The sequence below is a fragment of the Cyprinus carpio genome, chromosome B20 (genome assembly GCF_018340385.1).
Source record: "Cyprinus carpio isolate SPL01 chromosome B20, ASM1834038v1, whole genome shotgun sequence".
Taxonomy (NCBI): domain Eukaryota; kingdom Metazoa; phylum Chordata; class Actinopteri; order Cypriniformes; family Cyprinidae; genus Cyprinus; species Cyprinus carpio.
In genome coordinates, this window is record NC_056616.1 from 28,490,100 (window position 1) to 28,508,929 (window position 18,830).

The following is an 18,830-nucleotide window of genomic DNA, read 5'->3' on the forward strand; positions in this document are numbered from 1 at the left end:
ATTTCTCCACTAACCGTAGGTGAGTGTTGTTCGTATCTCTTTGACTTGGCATTTAGAGCGCAATTCTACTTTTCTAACAAAAACATGCAGTTTTCTCTCTATATCTTCGCTTGGGATGCTTTCATCGAAAGGGCGTATTTGATTCGCGTCTATCGCCTTTGGGGTTGAAGAAAGACCCCTTTAAACCCGTTGCCTCGGCGTTATCTGGGTGGAGTTACCGCGATCCACGTGGAAACACGGACTCAAAGGAGGGCAAAATGGGCTTGTTGCAGTGGTAGATGCACGCTGGCATTATATGTGGCATGCAATTGGTAAGTGATAAAGCTCAAGTAATTTCTAAACCTGCGGTTATGGTTATAATTTGTGGATTCCAACCTGCAACCTTCCGGTTAGCAGCCGTGATGTTTAATTACCAAACTGCATTTAAGAAAACTGGTATATTGGAGATAAGGCTTGAACCTGCATCCTTTCAGGTTGCTCACCTAGGTTTTAAATCTGAATTGGTGTCTGGATGCCTGTGCTGGTTATTGAATGTGATTTAATACAGTTTTGAAATTAGGTTTGGTTTTCAAGGATACGAGTTCAGTCACTTGTAATGGTGCAAAAACTAGTGTCTTCCAGAAGCTAACCTGGAAGACACTCAAGAACACAAGTATCCAGCCACAACAAGTGGTCAGTGCTTATGGCACTAAGATGTGCGTGGTCCATTAGTAATCTTAGTGGACATAATATGGGGCTATATGTGGAAAACCCTGCCTCGTTATATTACACCGGAGGGTATGATGGTGCTCATGAAGGCCCAGGCTTGTGTCGATTAGCCTGGGGCCACTATCATTAATGCTTATCTTCCCACTACACAAGGGTCCTGACAGCCAATTAGGAGTTTTAAGTTAAAGTAGCAAAGCCACGTCTCATGACCTACTAAAGCAGAAAACGATTACTTAATGCATCTGCTAGAGCTTGAGAGGGTTATAATCATTAGGATGTTTTCTAATCTAGTCCCATTTGAAAAGATGATTTCAGTCTGGTGTTTGTACAGCAACATTGCGTTCTGTAAGAATTCACAGAGCTGAGTAATTTTACTATTCCCAGACTATCTCTGTGACACCTTTTGAATCACTCTTTTCAGTTACAGTAATGGATAGTGGCCAGCGACAGTCTCGCAATGCCAACCAGCTGGCATGGTGAATCAGGCGTGCGTGATAGATACATGACAACTGGCAAGCACAACTACACTAATCCCAAATAGACGTTTGTAGGTTAATGTATCAAGCAGGTCATTAACCCGAAGAAAATCAGCCTTAGTGGGTGATGTCACCACCTGGTGTCTATTAAATCAGACCTTACTCAGTGATCATGACTAGAAGCCGGTCTTTGACCAGGATGATGTCATAAGCGAGTCATTTGAGCAGGCTGAAATCATAAGCTCACAAGTGTCTCTTGAGTAGCTGTTGTCTTATAATGCGATTTGGTATAGTTTAGGATTAGGGTTGTTTTTTTGCGGTATATGTTAAAACTTTGAGGGGCGTTCATGTTTTTTTTTTTTTTTCTGATCTGAGCTCTCTTTTGTCCTCTCTGTTTCTCTGAACTTTTCCGATCTCCTTTTCCCCATGTTTGCTACTATTCTGAGAGAACAGTCTTGTATTACAATGTTTTATATTCATTCCTCTTGTCAGTATGTTCTCGCTCTTCATGAGGAAAAAAAAGAGTGATTGTATAGAAAAAAAAGTTGTGATGCCCATTGCATTTAAACTTAATTTTTATCTCCACAATATTGGTTACAGGTTAACATAAATGGCAGATGCTCATATGTTGCTGGTAGCTGCCACAATATGGTTTTATCATGCGAGGCTTGAGGACAATTGACCCTTCACAAAGAGCTTGATTGACACACAATCTGACCAATCACAATGCCGAAATCCACAATCACCTGTCGTCCGACAAACAAATCAGACAGGATGGCACATTGATTCGTCGTTGGACTTAAAGGGATAGTTCACCCAAAAATGAAAAAGTTATGTCATAATGACCTCACCCTCATGTCGTTCCAAACCCGTGAGACCTCCGTTCATCTTCGGAACACAGTATAAGGTATTTTAGATTTAGTCCGAGAGCTTTCTGTCCCTCCATGTCCAGAGAATGTATGTCACGGTTCCGTTGAATACTGTCCACGTCCAGAAATGTAATTGACCTTCTCTTCCCCTGTCCTGTTAAAAACATCTTCAAAGTAGTCCATGTGACCATCAGAGGGTCGTTAGAATTTTTTGAAGCATCGAAAATACCATTTTGGTCCCAAAAATATTAATATCAAACTACGACTTTGATTCAGCATATGACTTCTTAAGATTTTCATTCTCCCGGGTTGACCTTGCTGTTATGAGCGCGTTCACAAACACTGCAGTTTAGTGCTATCGTGTTCGCGAACGAATCAGCGCGTCGATTGAATGTAACTGATGCTGGATCTTCTTGAACCATGGAAGTCACCCAATCGAACCTGAATCAACCGGCTTTGAAACGGTTCGCCCGGGTCAACAATAAGCATTAATCACCAAACCGTGACTTGACTAAGACTGTTCAATGTAACTTTTTTAACATCCGGCTGACCTCAATCCCTCTGACAGTTCAAATACATTTGTGGTATTAATGCTTAGTGTTGACGTGAACCGTTTCAAACGATTCAGTTACGATTTTGGTGCACCAACGGATCCAGGTTCCCTCGAGGGATTTCGTTCCCGATATCGGAGTAAACTCATTTACTCAAACAGACCAGTTTAGGATTTAGTCAGATCATAATTAATGTTGGCACCCTCTTAGACTTTTGCATTACTTATAAATAACATCCTGACAGCCTAATCCATAACCAGTTAGCATAAAAGGTGGGACAATAATGCAGAAACTATCCCTTGATCTTGAAAATGTTATTAATATCTACAAGCAAATTATATTAACTACTTTAAAGAAGTACTGATTCTTACAGTGTGCATTTGAACTGAGCGTTACAGAGACAACCATTAAGACCCAATATACTGAGTCTGGTTGATTGAATATTTATATTTTTTTCACAATTTTCCCCAAAACTACTATTTTTTTATGCCAAAAGATGTGGTCCCTCTTAAATAGATTGGTTGTACCAGTTGTCCGTTATTAAGAAAAAACGAAGACAGAAGGAAAAAAAAAAAAATCCAACTATCCAATGCAATTTATTATTTGCCAAAAGATGTAAAATAATTTATTTGTTTGTAAATGGCCCTCTCAAAGAGAAATATTAGGATTTTTTTTTGTTTGTTTTTTTAAATAAAGAAAGAAGAAAAAAATTCTCTGGTTTGCACTGTGGATATATAGATTTAAAATGTGCAGATTAAATTAAGAGGTAAGAAATTGATGTAGCAGATTGGCTTTCTGTGTGCATTAGTTGTCCATTTTGGCCAGTAATGTAGGGCACCCATGTCACATCATGGGCATGAGTTGCTGTAAATAAAAAGTTTGTTACTCTTTTTCTCTGTTGGAATGGCTGTCGAAAAAACGAATCAAATGGAGCTAATGCACCCAACTCTGCTAAATTACCAAGCAGACCGTTTTTTTTATTGCCTAAGGCTATAACACAGATAAAATGTCTATAGTTAAAGCATTTATAAGAGTTTTCTCTCTGGTGGTTTTTGTGTTCTGGCAAGTATAAAATGCCTGTGGTCCAACAGTCTGGCCTCGAGGCCCAACATTCTGACATGGAAGCAAAGAAAAGAATGTTGCATACTCAAGGGATGTGTTTATTGAGATTGCTAAAAGATGCATTCATAGAAAGGACATCTGGTAAAATAGTTTGTCTCTATTATGGCTGATGAAAAACTTGATATCCGTTGTCAAAGCGGTCCTCTTAGCTTCAGCCTCTGACAGCCTCCCTATGGACTGTCTGATGCATATTGTACGCAAAGATGAATACATCTGGTGAAATCTGCCCGTTCCAATTGGCTGCCCACAAGGGAACTTCTGGGAATCAAGCATGCACGTTTTTTATAAGGCATTCGGAAAGATTTTTTACATGTTACCAGATTGCTGCTGATGTTGCAGGCTCATGGCATTGAAACTCATAAAGTTATTCAAGAGTTTTGTTTTAGACATCCCGTATCTTCTGTTATGTCCTTGAGGGAGGGTCTGACTGTGTGGTTCACTAAAATTTTGCTCTAATTTCCTTGTTATCTTTTATGTTTTTTGTGGATCATTATTTTGAATGTTTTACCACTTTGTTGCAAGCCAGTCTGTTGTTGTGGCTGCATCGATTTTAGATTTATCTGCCCTGCACACCCTTGTCAACAACAGTTGGTCATTTTACATGTTGATCATGAGGCTGTCTAAGTGGGCAGTTCTTGGCCAGAATAAACTACAATATACAGTAGATTAAGTGTTGATAGTCTTTATGTAAAAATAAATATTGTTAAACTATTTGTTTCTAAATGTTTTCTTTGAATTATTTATATGATATGCTGATTAATCAAACTAATCACAATTAATATTCATGTTTTCTAATAAATAAATAAATATGAGGTGACTATCCTTTAAATGAGGATAATTCAAAGATGTTATTGTGGCACAAGAGTTGAATAGACACAACAGAAATTGGCTTTAGAAGTCAGTATATTGTTTGTTTTATTTCCATATCATTGAAGTCTATCACAGTCCACAGAAATCCATTATGCATTCGAGTTTGTCCATCTGTTCTTATTTGTTTTGTGCTGTCTGCTCTCAGTTGGAGTGATTTGGCAAGTTTCTTGTAGAATAGCACGAGTCAGGGAGCATGATTAAATGTGTTCATTTTTATGCATTGTTTTTCTTGTAATTAATTTTAGTAGAGTAAGATGTTGTAAATTGATGTTTAATAAGCTACTGGAGAAGATGCTCCATGCATTCAACATTATGATTTAACTTTAATCAGTTTCTGCATTTGTCATTTCAAGATACATTTATGAAATCGGGTTCAGATCATGTTGTGCATCCATCTTATATTTTTCTTATTTGTTTATGCTGTTCTTCTGCACCTTGTACTGTCACAGGAAACAAATCACTCTCAGCCACAAATGTATGTACTCAAATAAACCCAAAGATTGATTGTTAACTCAAATGTTACCTTAAAGAGTAAAAATAGAATGTGTAAATTGAGAAAAAAGAGAAAAAATTACCTGTTAGATTGTCAGTGGCGAATAACAGATTGCCCAGATACTGACAGACACCTGTTGTTCTTGAGGTCTTGAAGTGGGGTCATTTCTAAGCTCTCTTGAAATATTCTACACCTGGCGCTACACATTTCTATAATTGCTTTGTTTTCAAACTGGTATGAATGTCTGCTGTCATTTGTCCTCTTGGAACAGCACAAAGACAAAGGTTTAATTGTTGTTTTCCTTCATCGTAATCAGCTGTATGCAGTAGAAAGGCTTGTGCTCTTGCAATAAATTACTTTTCCTGAATGCAGGTGATTTGCCAAACGTACATTTTTTTGTGGTTAATGCCATGTATTATATTTGATTGAGTTTACCCATAAGCATGTAAAAGTGCTGCGACAACTCTCGTTGTTTATTTTCTGGATTGGAAGTAAACGAATGCCTAGCATACAGACGGAAAGCACTTCGCAACAGACCCTTGCCAAAACAAAACAATCGCATTGGCAGAATATTGTTCTAAATTTCTGTGCAATGCCTTTGCGACGTGACCTTGATTTCCCCAAAACTGACAGATGGTTTAGGAAGCCGTGTTTGCATAATTAGTTCAAATATTTACATATCTCATCAAAGCATTGATGCCATAACTCTACCATGTATAAATGAATGTTTTTTTTTACCATGAATTTAAACTTGCTAATTGACTTAAACTTGCTAATTAGTGTTTTTAAAACATACTTTCATACTCTCTTACACCATCTCTCTTTACACAATTAAAGTTATCTTTTTCATGTTGCTTAAATCAGATTTTTGTGCAACATTTTGTTGATTGTTTTATGCAGTCTCATTGGTTGATAATCTGATTCCCTGAATATTAAACATCAAATATTTACATTTACAATATGCATTTAGCCTACACATTTATCCAAAGAGACTCATATTCAAAGTAGACATATTACCAGCTCTTGCTTTTTCTGGGAACCGAACCCAAGACCATTCACTAAAGTTTGAGGCTGCATATAAAACAAGAAAAAAAAAATATGTTCTGAATGGCTGTTATTGTACAGCAGTTTCACATTCTTATATCGATGGAAACCTTTGGTGGTTGCTTGGTGCAAATCCATTGATTTGTTATGTAAGTAGGACTGTAGAATCAGATCGCTTTGTTTGCTAATATTTTCATGAATTTAACAATAAAGAATCCCAGATTGACAAGCAGGATAGAGACAGAATAGCATAGCGAACAACCGAAGCTCTTTGGCTTTGTGACTGCGACTGAAGAGCTGCCTCTCAGGGAAAAGAAGTCCATAGGCGACGATTGGCGAGTGAATTGAATTGGCTTCTCCACACCACAATCCAAATCTAAAAAGGCAGAAAGATTTAATGGCTTTTCAGATGTTATAATCATTCCCAGCTTAACAAAACCAATAAACACAAGTCCCGCAAACATGCAGTGGGAATAAGTCTTTGCTGCAGGACATTTTTCAGACGTATCTCCTTCCGTCTGCATTAAATTAACCTTTCTTTTCCCGCCCCGGATGCTTCTTTTGTAGTTGTGAGATTTCAGAACACAAAAGGTTACAGTGATGATACCTTTGCTGTGCTGCACGCTATTTGCCAGCTTCCCGTTTGATTGAGGCGAGCCGTAAACATTAGAGGGAATGTCTCCTAGCAACAATAGGTATAAATGTTGGAATGTTGCCCGGTAGCTGAACATGGAGGATCCAGACTCCTCGTAGTTGCCCTTTTGACCCGTCAAAGCCCAGAACAGTACAAGAAATGCATTATGTGTATCATGATGCCTTTTGGCTGGTTTTGTTTTCTGAAGCTATTTGATTTGAATTTGCATTTTATGTTCTTGGCACAGCCTGTCCAACCAAGCCATTCAATAAAGTGCACAAATTACATTAATGGTTATTTCGGGACAGGTTGCTGAGAATACAAATAGATTTAGAAAAAAATCTTTGGCTTTAGATCAGAAAGATCTTTAAAAAATATCTAAAAGACTTTAAAGCTGAATTGTATGGAATTTTTAATTATTTATTTGTCACACTTAAAAGATTCAGATAATCAAACAAAGTTTTATAATACACAAAGATAATGCAAGTTAATACAGAATGCAGTTTTTTAACGATGATTTCATTTACTAAGGGAAAAAGCTGTCCAAAACCTACTTGGCCCTATGTGAAAAAATTAATGGCCCCCTCCTGTTAAATCATGAAAGAGCTTTGATTAACCACATTATTTTAGAAAGCTGAGTTAAATTTCACTAGCCACACCCAGGCCTGATTACTGCCAGACCTGATAAATCAAGAAATCACTTAAATAGAAGCTGTCTGACAATGTGAAGCATGCTTAAAGAGCAACACATCATACTGCGTTCTAAAGAAATTCAAGAACAGATGAGAAACAAAGTAGTTGACGTGTAACAGTCTGGAAAGGGTTATAAAGCCTTTTCTAAGGGCTTTGGGACTCCAGCGAACCACAAGCACAGGCATTATCCACAAATGAAGAAAATTGGAATGGCCGGCCAACCAAAATTACTCCAAGAGCACAACAACGACTCATCCAGGAGGTCATAAAAGAACCCAGAACAACATCTAAAGAACTGCAGGCCTCACTAGCCACAATTAAGGTCAGTGTTCATGATTCAACAATAAGAAAGAGACTGGGCAAAAATGGCTTCCATGGGAGAGTTCCATGGCAAAATCCATTGCTGACCAAAAAGAACACAAAGGCTCTTCTCACAATTGCCAAAAAAATATCTTGATTATCCCCAAGACTTTTTTTTTAAACCAGCAAAGCTTTTCCTAAAAAGAACATTTTACCAACAGTCCAACATCCAGGTGGTAGTGTGATGGTCTGGGGCTGTTTTGCAGCTTCAGGACCTGGACGACTTGCCATCATTTATGGAAGCCATGAATTCTGCACTCTATCAGGAAATCCTGATGGAGAATGTCCCGGGCCGTCAGTTTGTGACCTCAAGCTCTAGCGCACTTGGGTTATGCAGCAGGACAATGATCCCAAACACACCAGCAAGTTCACCTTTGAATGAGTCAAGAAAAACAAAAGTAAGGTTTTGGAGTGGCCGAGTCAAAGTCTGGACTTAAATCCAATTGAGATGCTGTGGCATGACCTTAAACAGTCCATTCATGCTCAAAAACCCTCCAATGTGGCTTAACTAAAACAATTCTGCAAAGAAGAGTGGGCCAAAATTCCTCCACAGTGACTCATTGCCAGTTATCTCAAATGCTTGATTGCAGTTTTTGCAGCAAAGGCTGGTACAACCAGTTATTAGATTTAGGGGGCAATTACTTTTTCACCTAGTGCCAGGAAGGTTTGGACAGCTTTTGTCCCTTAATAAAATCATTATTTCAAAACTGCTATTTCAAAATTACTATAAATACAGTATATATATATATTATAGTGTATGTATATATATATATATAATATGAAGTTTTTGTTTCCACATATATTAATCAAATCCAAAATAAACGTTTTTTTACATAATATATGTGTGTGTACTATGTATATTTATTATGTATATATAATTACACACACATGCATGTAGAATATTTAAGAAAAAATTTATATTTGTATATTACATAATTTATATACAATATAAATATATACATGTACATATATATAAAATACTAAAACCTTAAAAAAATCATTTTCATTACTTAAAATATTAACTGAAATTTTATATAAAAATAAAAAATAGAAAAACCTAAAATATTTTTTTCAGCTAGTTGACAGCAACATTTCTCATGTTGATGTAACAAATAGCACAAACTACAATAATTAATGAATAAATATATAGACATTAAACAAAAGAAACTAATTAAAATGACAAAAACACAATAAATTACATTATTTATAAGTCTTTTTTCAAAATATAAAAAAAAACTACAATATATACTAAAACAACACTGAACAGTTTAATTACAGTAGTGTTTTAGCTCATTTAGAATGTATAATAATTTAATAATATTATATCTTGTCATATTCATTCATTTTTGTCCAATTTTACTGTGACCAAAATGACATGTAATTTAATTGAAACTAAATTATGACATTTGATTTTGTGATGAAATGTAAAATTAAACCAATATTCGAATGTTATATATTAATTTACGTATGTATGAACATTTTAACAAAAACATGAAAACTGATATAAAAAAAATAAAAATAAACCCATTTATTGTCATGATGCAAATTTAATTGTCATTGTGATGCGCTTTTATTAATCTCTTTTGATTACCTTTTGACAATTTAATTAATTCGGCATTTAATTTTGTTGAAAGGTTTAACATTTTGTTTTGTTTTTTTTTAAAGGCAGAAATTATACATTGCATGTGTAATGCATATTTTAATGTCAGTCTTTGAACACATTTGTGAATGCTGTTGCATTCAAGCTGTGTAATCAGTTCCATTAATTAGTCTGTTATACTGACAGCCTACTGATTCTCTGCTTGCTTGTCGTTGCTACTGTCATTCTTGTTAAAACCATCAAATTATTCACCACCACACCCAACGGTCCGTGGCCACAGTTTGTATCCCGCCACTTTGCGAAAGTTGTTTTACGGTAAAGTTACCTCACTTTGCATCTGGGAATGAAGCCATCATCTTTTGTGGTTTGGGCGTGTTTCAGCAAACTTTGTTAGAAGATCTTCCCCCTAATTCGGTTGCCTATAGTTTTTGATCTAATAATAAACAGTCCCTTGAGTTATTGTCTGGAAATATGAATACCCATAACGCATTAGTATCACCTGTCTGATAAATCCTCTGCATGTGTTGCCACAGCAGAAGCGTTTTTTTACCTCTGACTGCAGCGGTAGAGCCTAGAGGATGTGATCCCGTGGGAATACAGACAAAAGCGCTTATGTGCTTCAGCAGAACGAAACGAGGCAGGCCAGTAGAATGGCTGTGAATACAAGCATTTTTGTTGCATAGCTTTGTATGTGGTGTTCAAGCATAGTTGAAGTAAAACAGAGTTTTTTTCATCATCCATTCTATTCTCTTCGCTTTTACTTCTGTATGCAGTATAGCATGCACATTTGTGTTCAATATATACAGATTTTATATACAATACATAAAATTTTAATGTCACAGTCTTTTCCTGCTTCACTGCTTCATGTCAACTGCAAACCTGTTTTCTGTAGAGTGCAGATAATGTAGTTAAATGACAGTATTTTAGTGCATGATATTGGTGACATCACCTCCCTTGGTGGTTTGTAACTGAAAAGTGAAATGTGATCAAGCTTGAATGAGTTTCCTCTGTTCGCTTTCATATACCAACAAAACCTTCAATATGACACATTCATTTAGTATGGTTAGTTATAGAAAAAAAAAATTAATAGCAGTAATAGCATTAATAAGCAGTTGTTTTGTCTGAATAAAGAGAGAAATATGCACATCAAGCCCCATTTACAAGTGAAAACAGTTTTAGATTTATTTATTTTGCTTCACAAGACCTTAATTAGACTGGTATTGTGTAGATTTCTTGTGGATTATTGTGATGGGTTTATCAGATGTTTGGACTCTCATTCTGATGGCACCCATTCACTGCAGAGGATCCATTAGTGAGCAAGTGAAAAAATTCTCCAAATCTGTTTCATGCAATGCTGAATTTTCAGCATGATTACTACAGTCTTTAGTTTCACATGATTCTTCAGAAATCATTCTAAAATGCTGAGTTAGTGCTCAAGAAACATTTCTTATTATTCTCAATGTTGAAAACTGTTGTACTGCTTAAGATTTTTTTGTGTGGAAACTATGATACAGTTTTTAAATACTTTTTAAATACTTTAAAAAAAATATTTTGTAACTTTATAAATGTCTCTGCTGTCACTTTTGATCAATTTAATGCAGAAATCCAAAATTTGGTGCTTAATGTTTTTTGAAAATTGATTGTAAGATAATGTATTAACTGTCTTGTTTAAAGCGTGCCGTCCTGTAATCCAAAAGGCTGTTTCCAGAGAACATATTGTTACAAGAAAAGCTTTTAGGATGAGTGCTTTTTGATGCCAGAGGAATCATAAATATTTAACCAAGCTGAAATCTAGGTTTAACGTTTCTTTGTTTGCTTTTACCTACAATGTATACATAGGCCTACTGCTATCCATTTCTTCTTTGCTTTAATACAGTTTCATTTTTGTTGACTTAAGAGGATAGTTTAATCCTCTCATCATTTTTCACCAAGGAAGAAAGAAAGTCATACTCATTTGAAACAACATATGGATGAATAAATGATGTCAGAATTGTATTTTTGGGGGAACTGTTCCTTTAAACTGATTGCACGTAGCTGTAACTGTAATATGAAGATAAACATGTAATCCAATCCGAAGATTGGAACCAATGCCGCCAGCTGCTTTACAAGACATGCGAACATGTCCAAGCAGAACAGAAACACCACACCCTTTTGATAACTTCTAGTGGTTAACATCTCTCTGCTGACTGCCTGCAAATGTTATAATAATTTACGATCGATACTTGGTAGTGAGATTGGTCTTTATTTTCCATAAAGTGTTTTATGGATGCCTGGAATGGCATTTTAGCAGGGTTCACGCGCCTCAGCATGGCACTTAGCCTGATTACGACTGTGCCTCTACATTTTGGAACATGATAAGAGATTTTCTTACACTGCCATGGCATGCCTGGTCAAGGACGGCTCCGTGGCTGCAGGACCTGCGAAGGGCTGTCCTGACATGTGATCTGTCTTTGTGGCATGGCTCAGATGAAGAAGCGCTCTTGCTGATGGGGTGGGATGTTCCACATCTGTTCTGGTCAGCTGAGAATCCTGCAGGTCTGAAGTGTCAAAGCCCATATCTAGCACATACTATGAAGCCATCCTTCTTTATTTCAAACACTATGTGAGCAACACCTGCTCTTTTTTTTAACCTGGATCTATAAACTAATTTGGCTTTTGAGTTGCATTTGAAGCAAAACAGGATGCAGAATTGCAATTTGAATTTGAATGTAAAGAAGTAGAATTAAAAGTGTAAAGAAATTCTGGAACTTTTCTAGAAAAGCATCATCCACCCATATATCCATGTAATTATTTTATAACTGATGGATGAGTGGATGATGGATAGATAGATATAAATTTTCCCCCTCTTTATTTTATTTGTATTATTTAATTAAATATAATATTTATAGCATTAATAACACACACATACACATTTTATATATTATTTATACATTTCATGTTTTGCTCTAGAAAATGTAATATATAATATGTTATGCATTATTATATATAATTTTCTATGATATATTGATAATTTTTATTTTTTTTACTTGTATTCACTATTTTTATGGTTTTATTATTTTATTATATGTAATTTATTAATGGATGAATGATAGGTATATTAACTGAAAGTGTTATTTTTTTTTTAATTCTGAAATTTGCCCAATTGGAATTTTGGATCTAGTATCTGTTTTCAGACAAAATTACATGTATGCCTCATGATAGTGATAAATTCAATCACATGTCCACATTTTAGGTGACATTATTGGCTGTTATAGCCACAAAGATAGCCAGGGTAAAATTGCTCTATATGGCTCTGAGATCCAGTGTAATTTCCTTCACTTCTTAAAGGAACCTATAGGGGTTCCATCAAGGCTATTAGAGTGAGAGGAGCAGATGTGTGGTGTCCACATGAGGTGGTTTTGATGGAAGCAGGTTATGTAGACTGACGCATTGTTAGCCAGGGCACACGGTGGCAGATCACATGTTTTAATGTGCCTCAGGCCATTGCCAGTGGCTTCATATTACAGTGTGGAAATGTAATTTACATTCTTAGAGCACAGGAAGAGAAGCCTTTATGGAATACATTAGCTGTATTAGACACACTTTTTACCTCGATAAATTAAAATGAGGTTTTGCTGATCATCTGCTGTCATTGGGGTTGGTTTGAAAAGTGTAAATGACAAATTGATTGTTATTGCTTTTGACTTCCCTCAACGACTGAAAACACATTGCTACAGTCCTCAAGGGAAGCTGGTGTGCTGTGTGTAGTTTCAGACCATTTTATTATTAACTAGCATAAGCTGGGAATTCTTTGGGCAACTAGTTTTAATCAAACAGGCCATGATGGTCGACTAGTGTCAGCATCTTAGCTAGTTAGCCATGCTGAGAGTCACTCCTCATACAGTAGTCTGTTCTTTAATTATTGTTTTCAGCCATCATGACTGCTGCTGCGCTTTGGTAGGAGGTGTGCTTAGATTTTCAAAACGCTATGGCTACACCCCAGGGTTCTGAGCTAGCCTATATTTTAAAGATATACCATTTAGCACTCATTTAAAACATTAAGGAATCCAGTCAAGTCTAACCTCACAGTAGGGCTGCTTCTGCTGGATTGCATACATATGCCTCTAAGATTAGCATATGATTTCCTTTTAATATCTCAGTTGTTTCCTCCATTAAAAGGAACACTTTTAACTCAAGTTCTGCTTCTCAGATTTTTTCTTCTATCAAAAATACCCTAATCTAACACCTTGTTGGGAAAAATCTGTTTTTTTGTTTTTTTTTTTTTTTTTTTTTTTGTTTTTTTAAGCCAGCTTACCCGTGTTTTTTAATATGGTTTAGCTTGTTTAAGCTGGGTTTCCCAGTTTCTGACCACCGGTAAAGTTTCCAAAACCCTTTACACCAACCAGGCCAAATATACCAACTTTTCCAGGCTGGGAGACAAGCTAATTCCAATAAACTAGCTTAGGTTGGTTTAAAGAGTTTTTTTTCAATGGGAATATGCTGTCTGCATTAACTCCCCTGAGCTATAATTGAACATCAGAAAATAACTTTTTTCCTCTGGATAGGGTTTGTATGCTTACATTTATATTTTTCCCAAAGAAGCATGTGTTCTCCTATTTTTGAAAACATTTAGGTGCGCATAAATAACTAAGAATATGTGTTTTTCCTCAAGCGGTATACGAGACGTTTACAGGTAAAATGGGTCGGTTAATTTTAATACAAAAAGTACACTTTTTTAACCTATTTTACACTTTTTTTAATATTTTGTCCTTCAACTATTTATTTATTAATTATGAAATTACTTACGATTTTAAATGTTTTTTAAATACATACAATTAATATTTTAAAATAATTTCTATGCAATGCTGGACCTTAACTTATAAACAAGCACGAAACATTTATTTTTGAAAAAAGTCTTTGCTACTTGAGCTGCTCTCCTTCAACAAATGATGGAGTATGAAATATGTGACCCTGGTCCACAAAACCTAAAAAATTTTTAGCAATAGCCAAAAATACCTTTGTATGGGTCAAAATGATTGGTTTGTTATTTTATGCCAAAATCATGTAGGATATTAAGTAAAGATCATGTTTCCCATGAAGATATTTTGTAAAAATTCCCTACTGTAAATATATTAAACCTAATTTTTTGATTAGTAATATTGCATTGCTAAGTACCTTTATTTGGACAACTTTAAAGGCTGATTTTCTCAGTTATTGGGATTTTTTGCACCCTCAGATTCCCAGCTATTCAAATATTTGTACTCTCTGCCAAATATTATCCTATCCTAACAAACCATACACCAATGGAAAGCTTATTTTAACTGCAAACGTTTCAGCTTTTGAAAAATTGACCCTTATGACTGGTTTTGTGTCCTGGAGTCACATATGTGCTCTTTATCAACCCATCAAAAACATACAATAAACATTTGATAAACAGTCAATGCCTAAATGCATGGCATTCATTTATTGTTAATTTTTAAAGTCTTTGAAATACGCAAAGTGTAGAAACGTACACATTTATATTTCATTAAAGGGGGCATCTGATGCCGATTTTAATTTTTCCATTCTCTTTGTGTTACAAGCTCTTGGTGCCTAAAGGAAGATCTGTAAAGTTGCAAGAAACTTAAGTCTCAAATCCAAAGAGATATTTCTTTCTAAAAGTTAAGAGTCAACCAACCCCCTTAAAACGGCTGTTCTAACACACCCCCACATCTCTGCGTCACTATGTGGAAATTTTGTGCATAGTGCCGCCCAAATGTATCACGTAAAGAAAGAAGGCTTTCCTTTTTTTCTCTCTGTTGCCAACCGCTGCCATGTTGTGCAGTAACCCCCAGTGTGTTTTGTTGTGAAGCAAAACTACTTTGGTTTGGCCTTCCAAAAGAGGACAGTACTAGAATCAGTGTTTAAGTTTGTATTTTAACATTGTTTCCAGAATAGTCCATAATTTAGCTTTGTGGAATGAAGACGCAAATGTCAATTAGCTGACAGCCAGTTGGCACTACTGGAACACCAGGTATTTAAAGGCTGCTGCCCGCCTTTAAGACTGAATGCACAGGATCCAACTATAATAATGCACAGGAGATTTACTGTCTCCACTGCACTCTTAAAAAATAAAGGTGCTGCTTCATGATGCCATAGAAGACCATTTTTGTCTAAATGGTTCCATAAAGAACCTTCAACATCTGAAGAACCTTTCTGCTTCACAAAAGGTTCTTTGTGGCGAAAAGAAGGTTCTTCAGATTATAAAAATGTATAAACAGAGATGGTTCTTTAAAGAACCCTTGACTGAATGTTTCATTATGGAACCAAAAATGGTTCTTCTATGGACATCGCTTGGATTTTTGGTAGAACCTTTTGAAAGCACCTTTATTTTTAAGAATGTGTAATACCGTTCACTTAAGACATAACCCGACTGTGTTTTATGAGAACACTTGCAGAGACAATTATATTAGAGATAATGTTGATGTTTATGTGTTCATTCAGAAAGCACGGATACGTTAAATGAAGGAATCAATTCTGTGCACGCACAATTGTCCTGAAACGTTTCTTTCTGTGCACGTTTTGAATGATAGCGTGCAAGCTTTGAATGCGTGCAAATGGTTTAAAACTCTTGAATGTTTAAAATCGGCAAGACTTAGAAACAAGTGCAACCGATAAACTACAGTCCGTTTCACCCCTACCAAGCAAGTGGACAACGCGAATCAAGTTAGGAATTTTACACTATTCACTATTTCAAGATAGCCCGTCGGGCAGGGCCGTGATACATTTTTCGGTAGCCCGACTAGAGAAACACAATACGCCGGTGTTCTGTCGATTTGTCTTAACCTATCAGATTTTGCTACCTCCCATTAAAACAGTGGGGAGTACAATTCGACAACGAAAAATGCTACTTTAAAAGTTATGGTTTATTAATGTCTACAGCTACCACAAAAAAACCCTAAACCTACCCTTACAGTAATGCAAATAAAGTAATTATATGTTATTATTCGCGGTTTTGTAGCTAGAAGGGATACAGCTACAGGAAAACCAACAATAAATATTTTTTTTCTACCAATTAGATTGTAAAGTTTAACCTACCTACCCTTACAGTAATGCAGATACATTAAAAATCATCTGTTTAGCACGATAAAAAGGACAGCGATATTGATGTGTGCATCCGCAGTAAACCCTGGTAGGAAAATCTGACGGGTTAAGATAAAGTGTTAGGACACCTGAACGTCGGGCTAGCGATTTTGCGAGCCATGAGCCATATCACTTAAATGTAGCCATATCAACCTTAAGTTTAGGACCTCTTAATTAAGACGTTTGTCATACCATTTAAGATATGTAAGGCTTTTAAATGACCCACCGGGGACCTACTTTTTCTCACACACATTCTCCTTAATATGTTTTCCAGTTCGTGAACATATATTTTAGTCACAAATACATTTGAAATGCTCGCATTGTCAAGCTCTGCTGGGAAGTGTATTTTAACAACTAGTAGCCCTATAACCAAAAACACACATGCATACTGCAGTGGAAATGGGAAATGTTTGCTTTGACCCAATTTTTTCCTTCCCTCCTTCATCATTTGTTAGGTCATTTGGTGACATCTCTTCTCAATACCCAAAACGGCCCATCTTAGAAAATCCTCAAACAAACAATGATCGGAGTCGGCCTGTCTGCGTGTTGGTGGCATTGTTTCTGGGTTGTCAGTAGTACCCAGTGGAAAAGTGATCGCTGTCTGCGACTCATACATATAATTTCCTTGAAACCTGTGAGGCCGTGTGCCGCTGTGGGGAGGTTCTGATTGCATTGGAGGTGACAGAGCCAGCGTCAGGACTGCCGGTTTCAACGGAGTGACCTTGTGGGACTGGGGGAAGTGGTCAGGAATGATGGATTTCCCTAGTGCTTATGATGCTTGTCTGTCGCCCCCTGAGAAAGATTCTGTAGAGTGTGGATTTCAAAGGAACAGTCTTTTTCATTTTATAGCAAAAAACGGCATAAAAAAAAAAACACAATAAAAGAAAAACTTTAAATGCCATGCCATGTCATTTTAACACTCAGATTTATTGGGATTAAACTTTTTCTGCCGTGACGGGAAGTTAAACTGCCCAATGCCACCCGATAAAAGGCAAGACTGTGTGTTAGAAATAGAATTGAGATGCATCTAAAAGCGTCATATCATCAATTTATTTCTTGGTATTTTGAGATGTGAGATGAAAACAATATACACTATACATGTAAACTACAAAAAGTTTGGGGCCAGTAAGAGATTTTTAAATATTTTTTATTCTGCTTTAGACGTCTAATGTGCTCAACAAATGCGGGGGATGCATTTATTTGATCAAAAATACAGTAGAAACTGTAATATTGTGAAATATTATTACATTTTAAAATCAATGTTTTCTGTTTTAGTAGGTTTTAAAAGGTAATTGATGACCAAGCCACCATTACTCAAGTCCTTTAGTGTCACATGATCTTTCAGAGATTCATTCTAATATTATTTTTGGTGCTTATTGTATAATCAATGTTGAATTGTATTTTTTTTTTTTTAAGATTCTTTTGAATAATATAGAAATGTCCAAAGAACAGCATTTATTAGAAATAGCATATTTGTTGAGATGATATAAAAGTCAGGTGTAATGCCTTCTTCCGTATAATAGTAAGAATGTTTTTGTGATAATTATATTTAAACATATTACTGAAATATTTATTGTTTTCTGGAATAGTGTGAATTTTCTGATTTATGTGTCCTTATATGTATGTTTGCACATTTGCATTTCTTTGCATATATACATAAATAAATTCCCTCCATTTTTCTGCCAAGGTGGCACAAGAAACCAACATAAGCCTGTATAATCACTGATACACACTCAAGCATTTTGTTGAGCATATGTGTGAGAAAGAGAGACACACACCAGATGTTGTTATACATATGCAACTCATGTGTATGCGCACACCCAAGAAACGAGATCTAGGAAGGTGTAATGGGGCAGAAGAACAATAATTAACGAGTGGCGGCTGAAGTTGCCGGGTTCAGTCACAGAGCAAGGTGCTGAGCTTGGCTAATGAGATGTGGAGGCAGACGAGTATTAAACAGCCAGTCTCTTTTAATAGAAAAGGTCAGCATGTCAGCTGCCCTTATTACTTCTGTGTGTCCTTGCGGACGCTGTAGCCAGTCCAGCTAAATGAGATCTCAACTTGATAATCAGCCTAGGAACTTCATCGATGGCTCGTGTATTTTTAACCTGTCCAAAATGTTTCATTGTGGGTACAGTGTGTAATAATTTCCTGCTATGGACATGGAAGATCATAGTCTGTCTGTCTGCTGTCTGTCTGTCGTTCCTATCTCTGTGTCTCTGTCATTTTATCTATGGTTTTATCAGTTATTTTATTTCTATCTACTCTATCGATCTAGCTATCTATATCATCTATCTATCTAGATATCT

General features: G+C 36.0%; 1 protein-coding gene across 1 annotated transcript in view; it reads left to right on the forward strand.

The window, feature by feature from the left end:
• The first annotated feature begins 231 nt into the window (after positions 1 to 231).
• The window catches only part of LOC109113605 (sodium/potassium-transporting ATPase subunit beta-1-interacting protein 2), a 143,864-nt gene continuing 125,265 nt past the window's right edge, over positions 232 to 18,830 (forward strand). Inside the window, exon 1 of the mRNA XM_042746356.1 lies at positions 232 to 311. Coding sequence (XP_042602290.1) covers positions 279 to 311 — 33 coding nt within the window. The 5' untranslated portion in view covers positions 232 to 278. The remainder of the gene's footprint in view (positions 312 to 18,830) is intronic.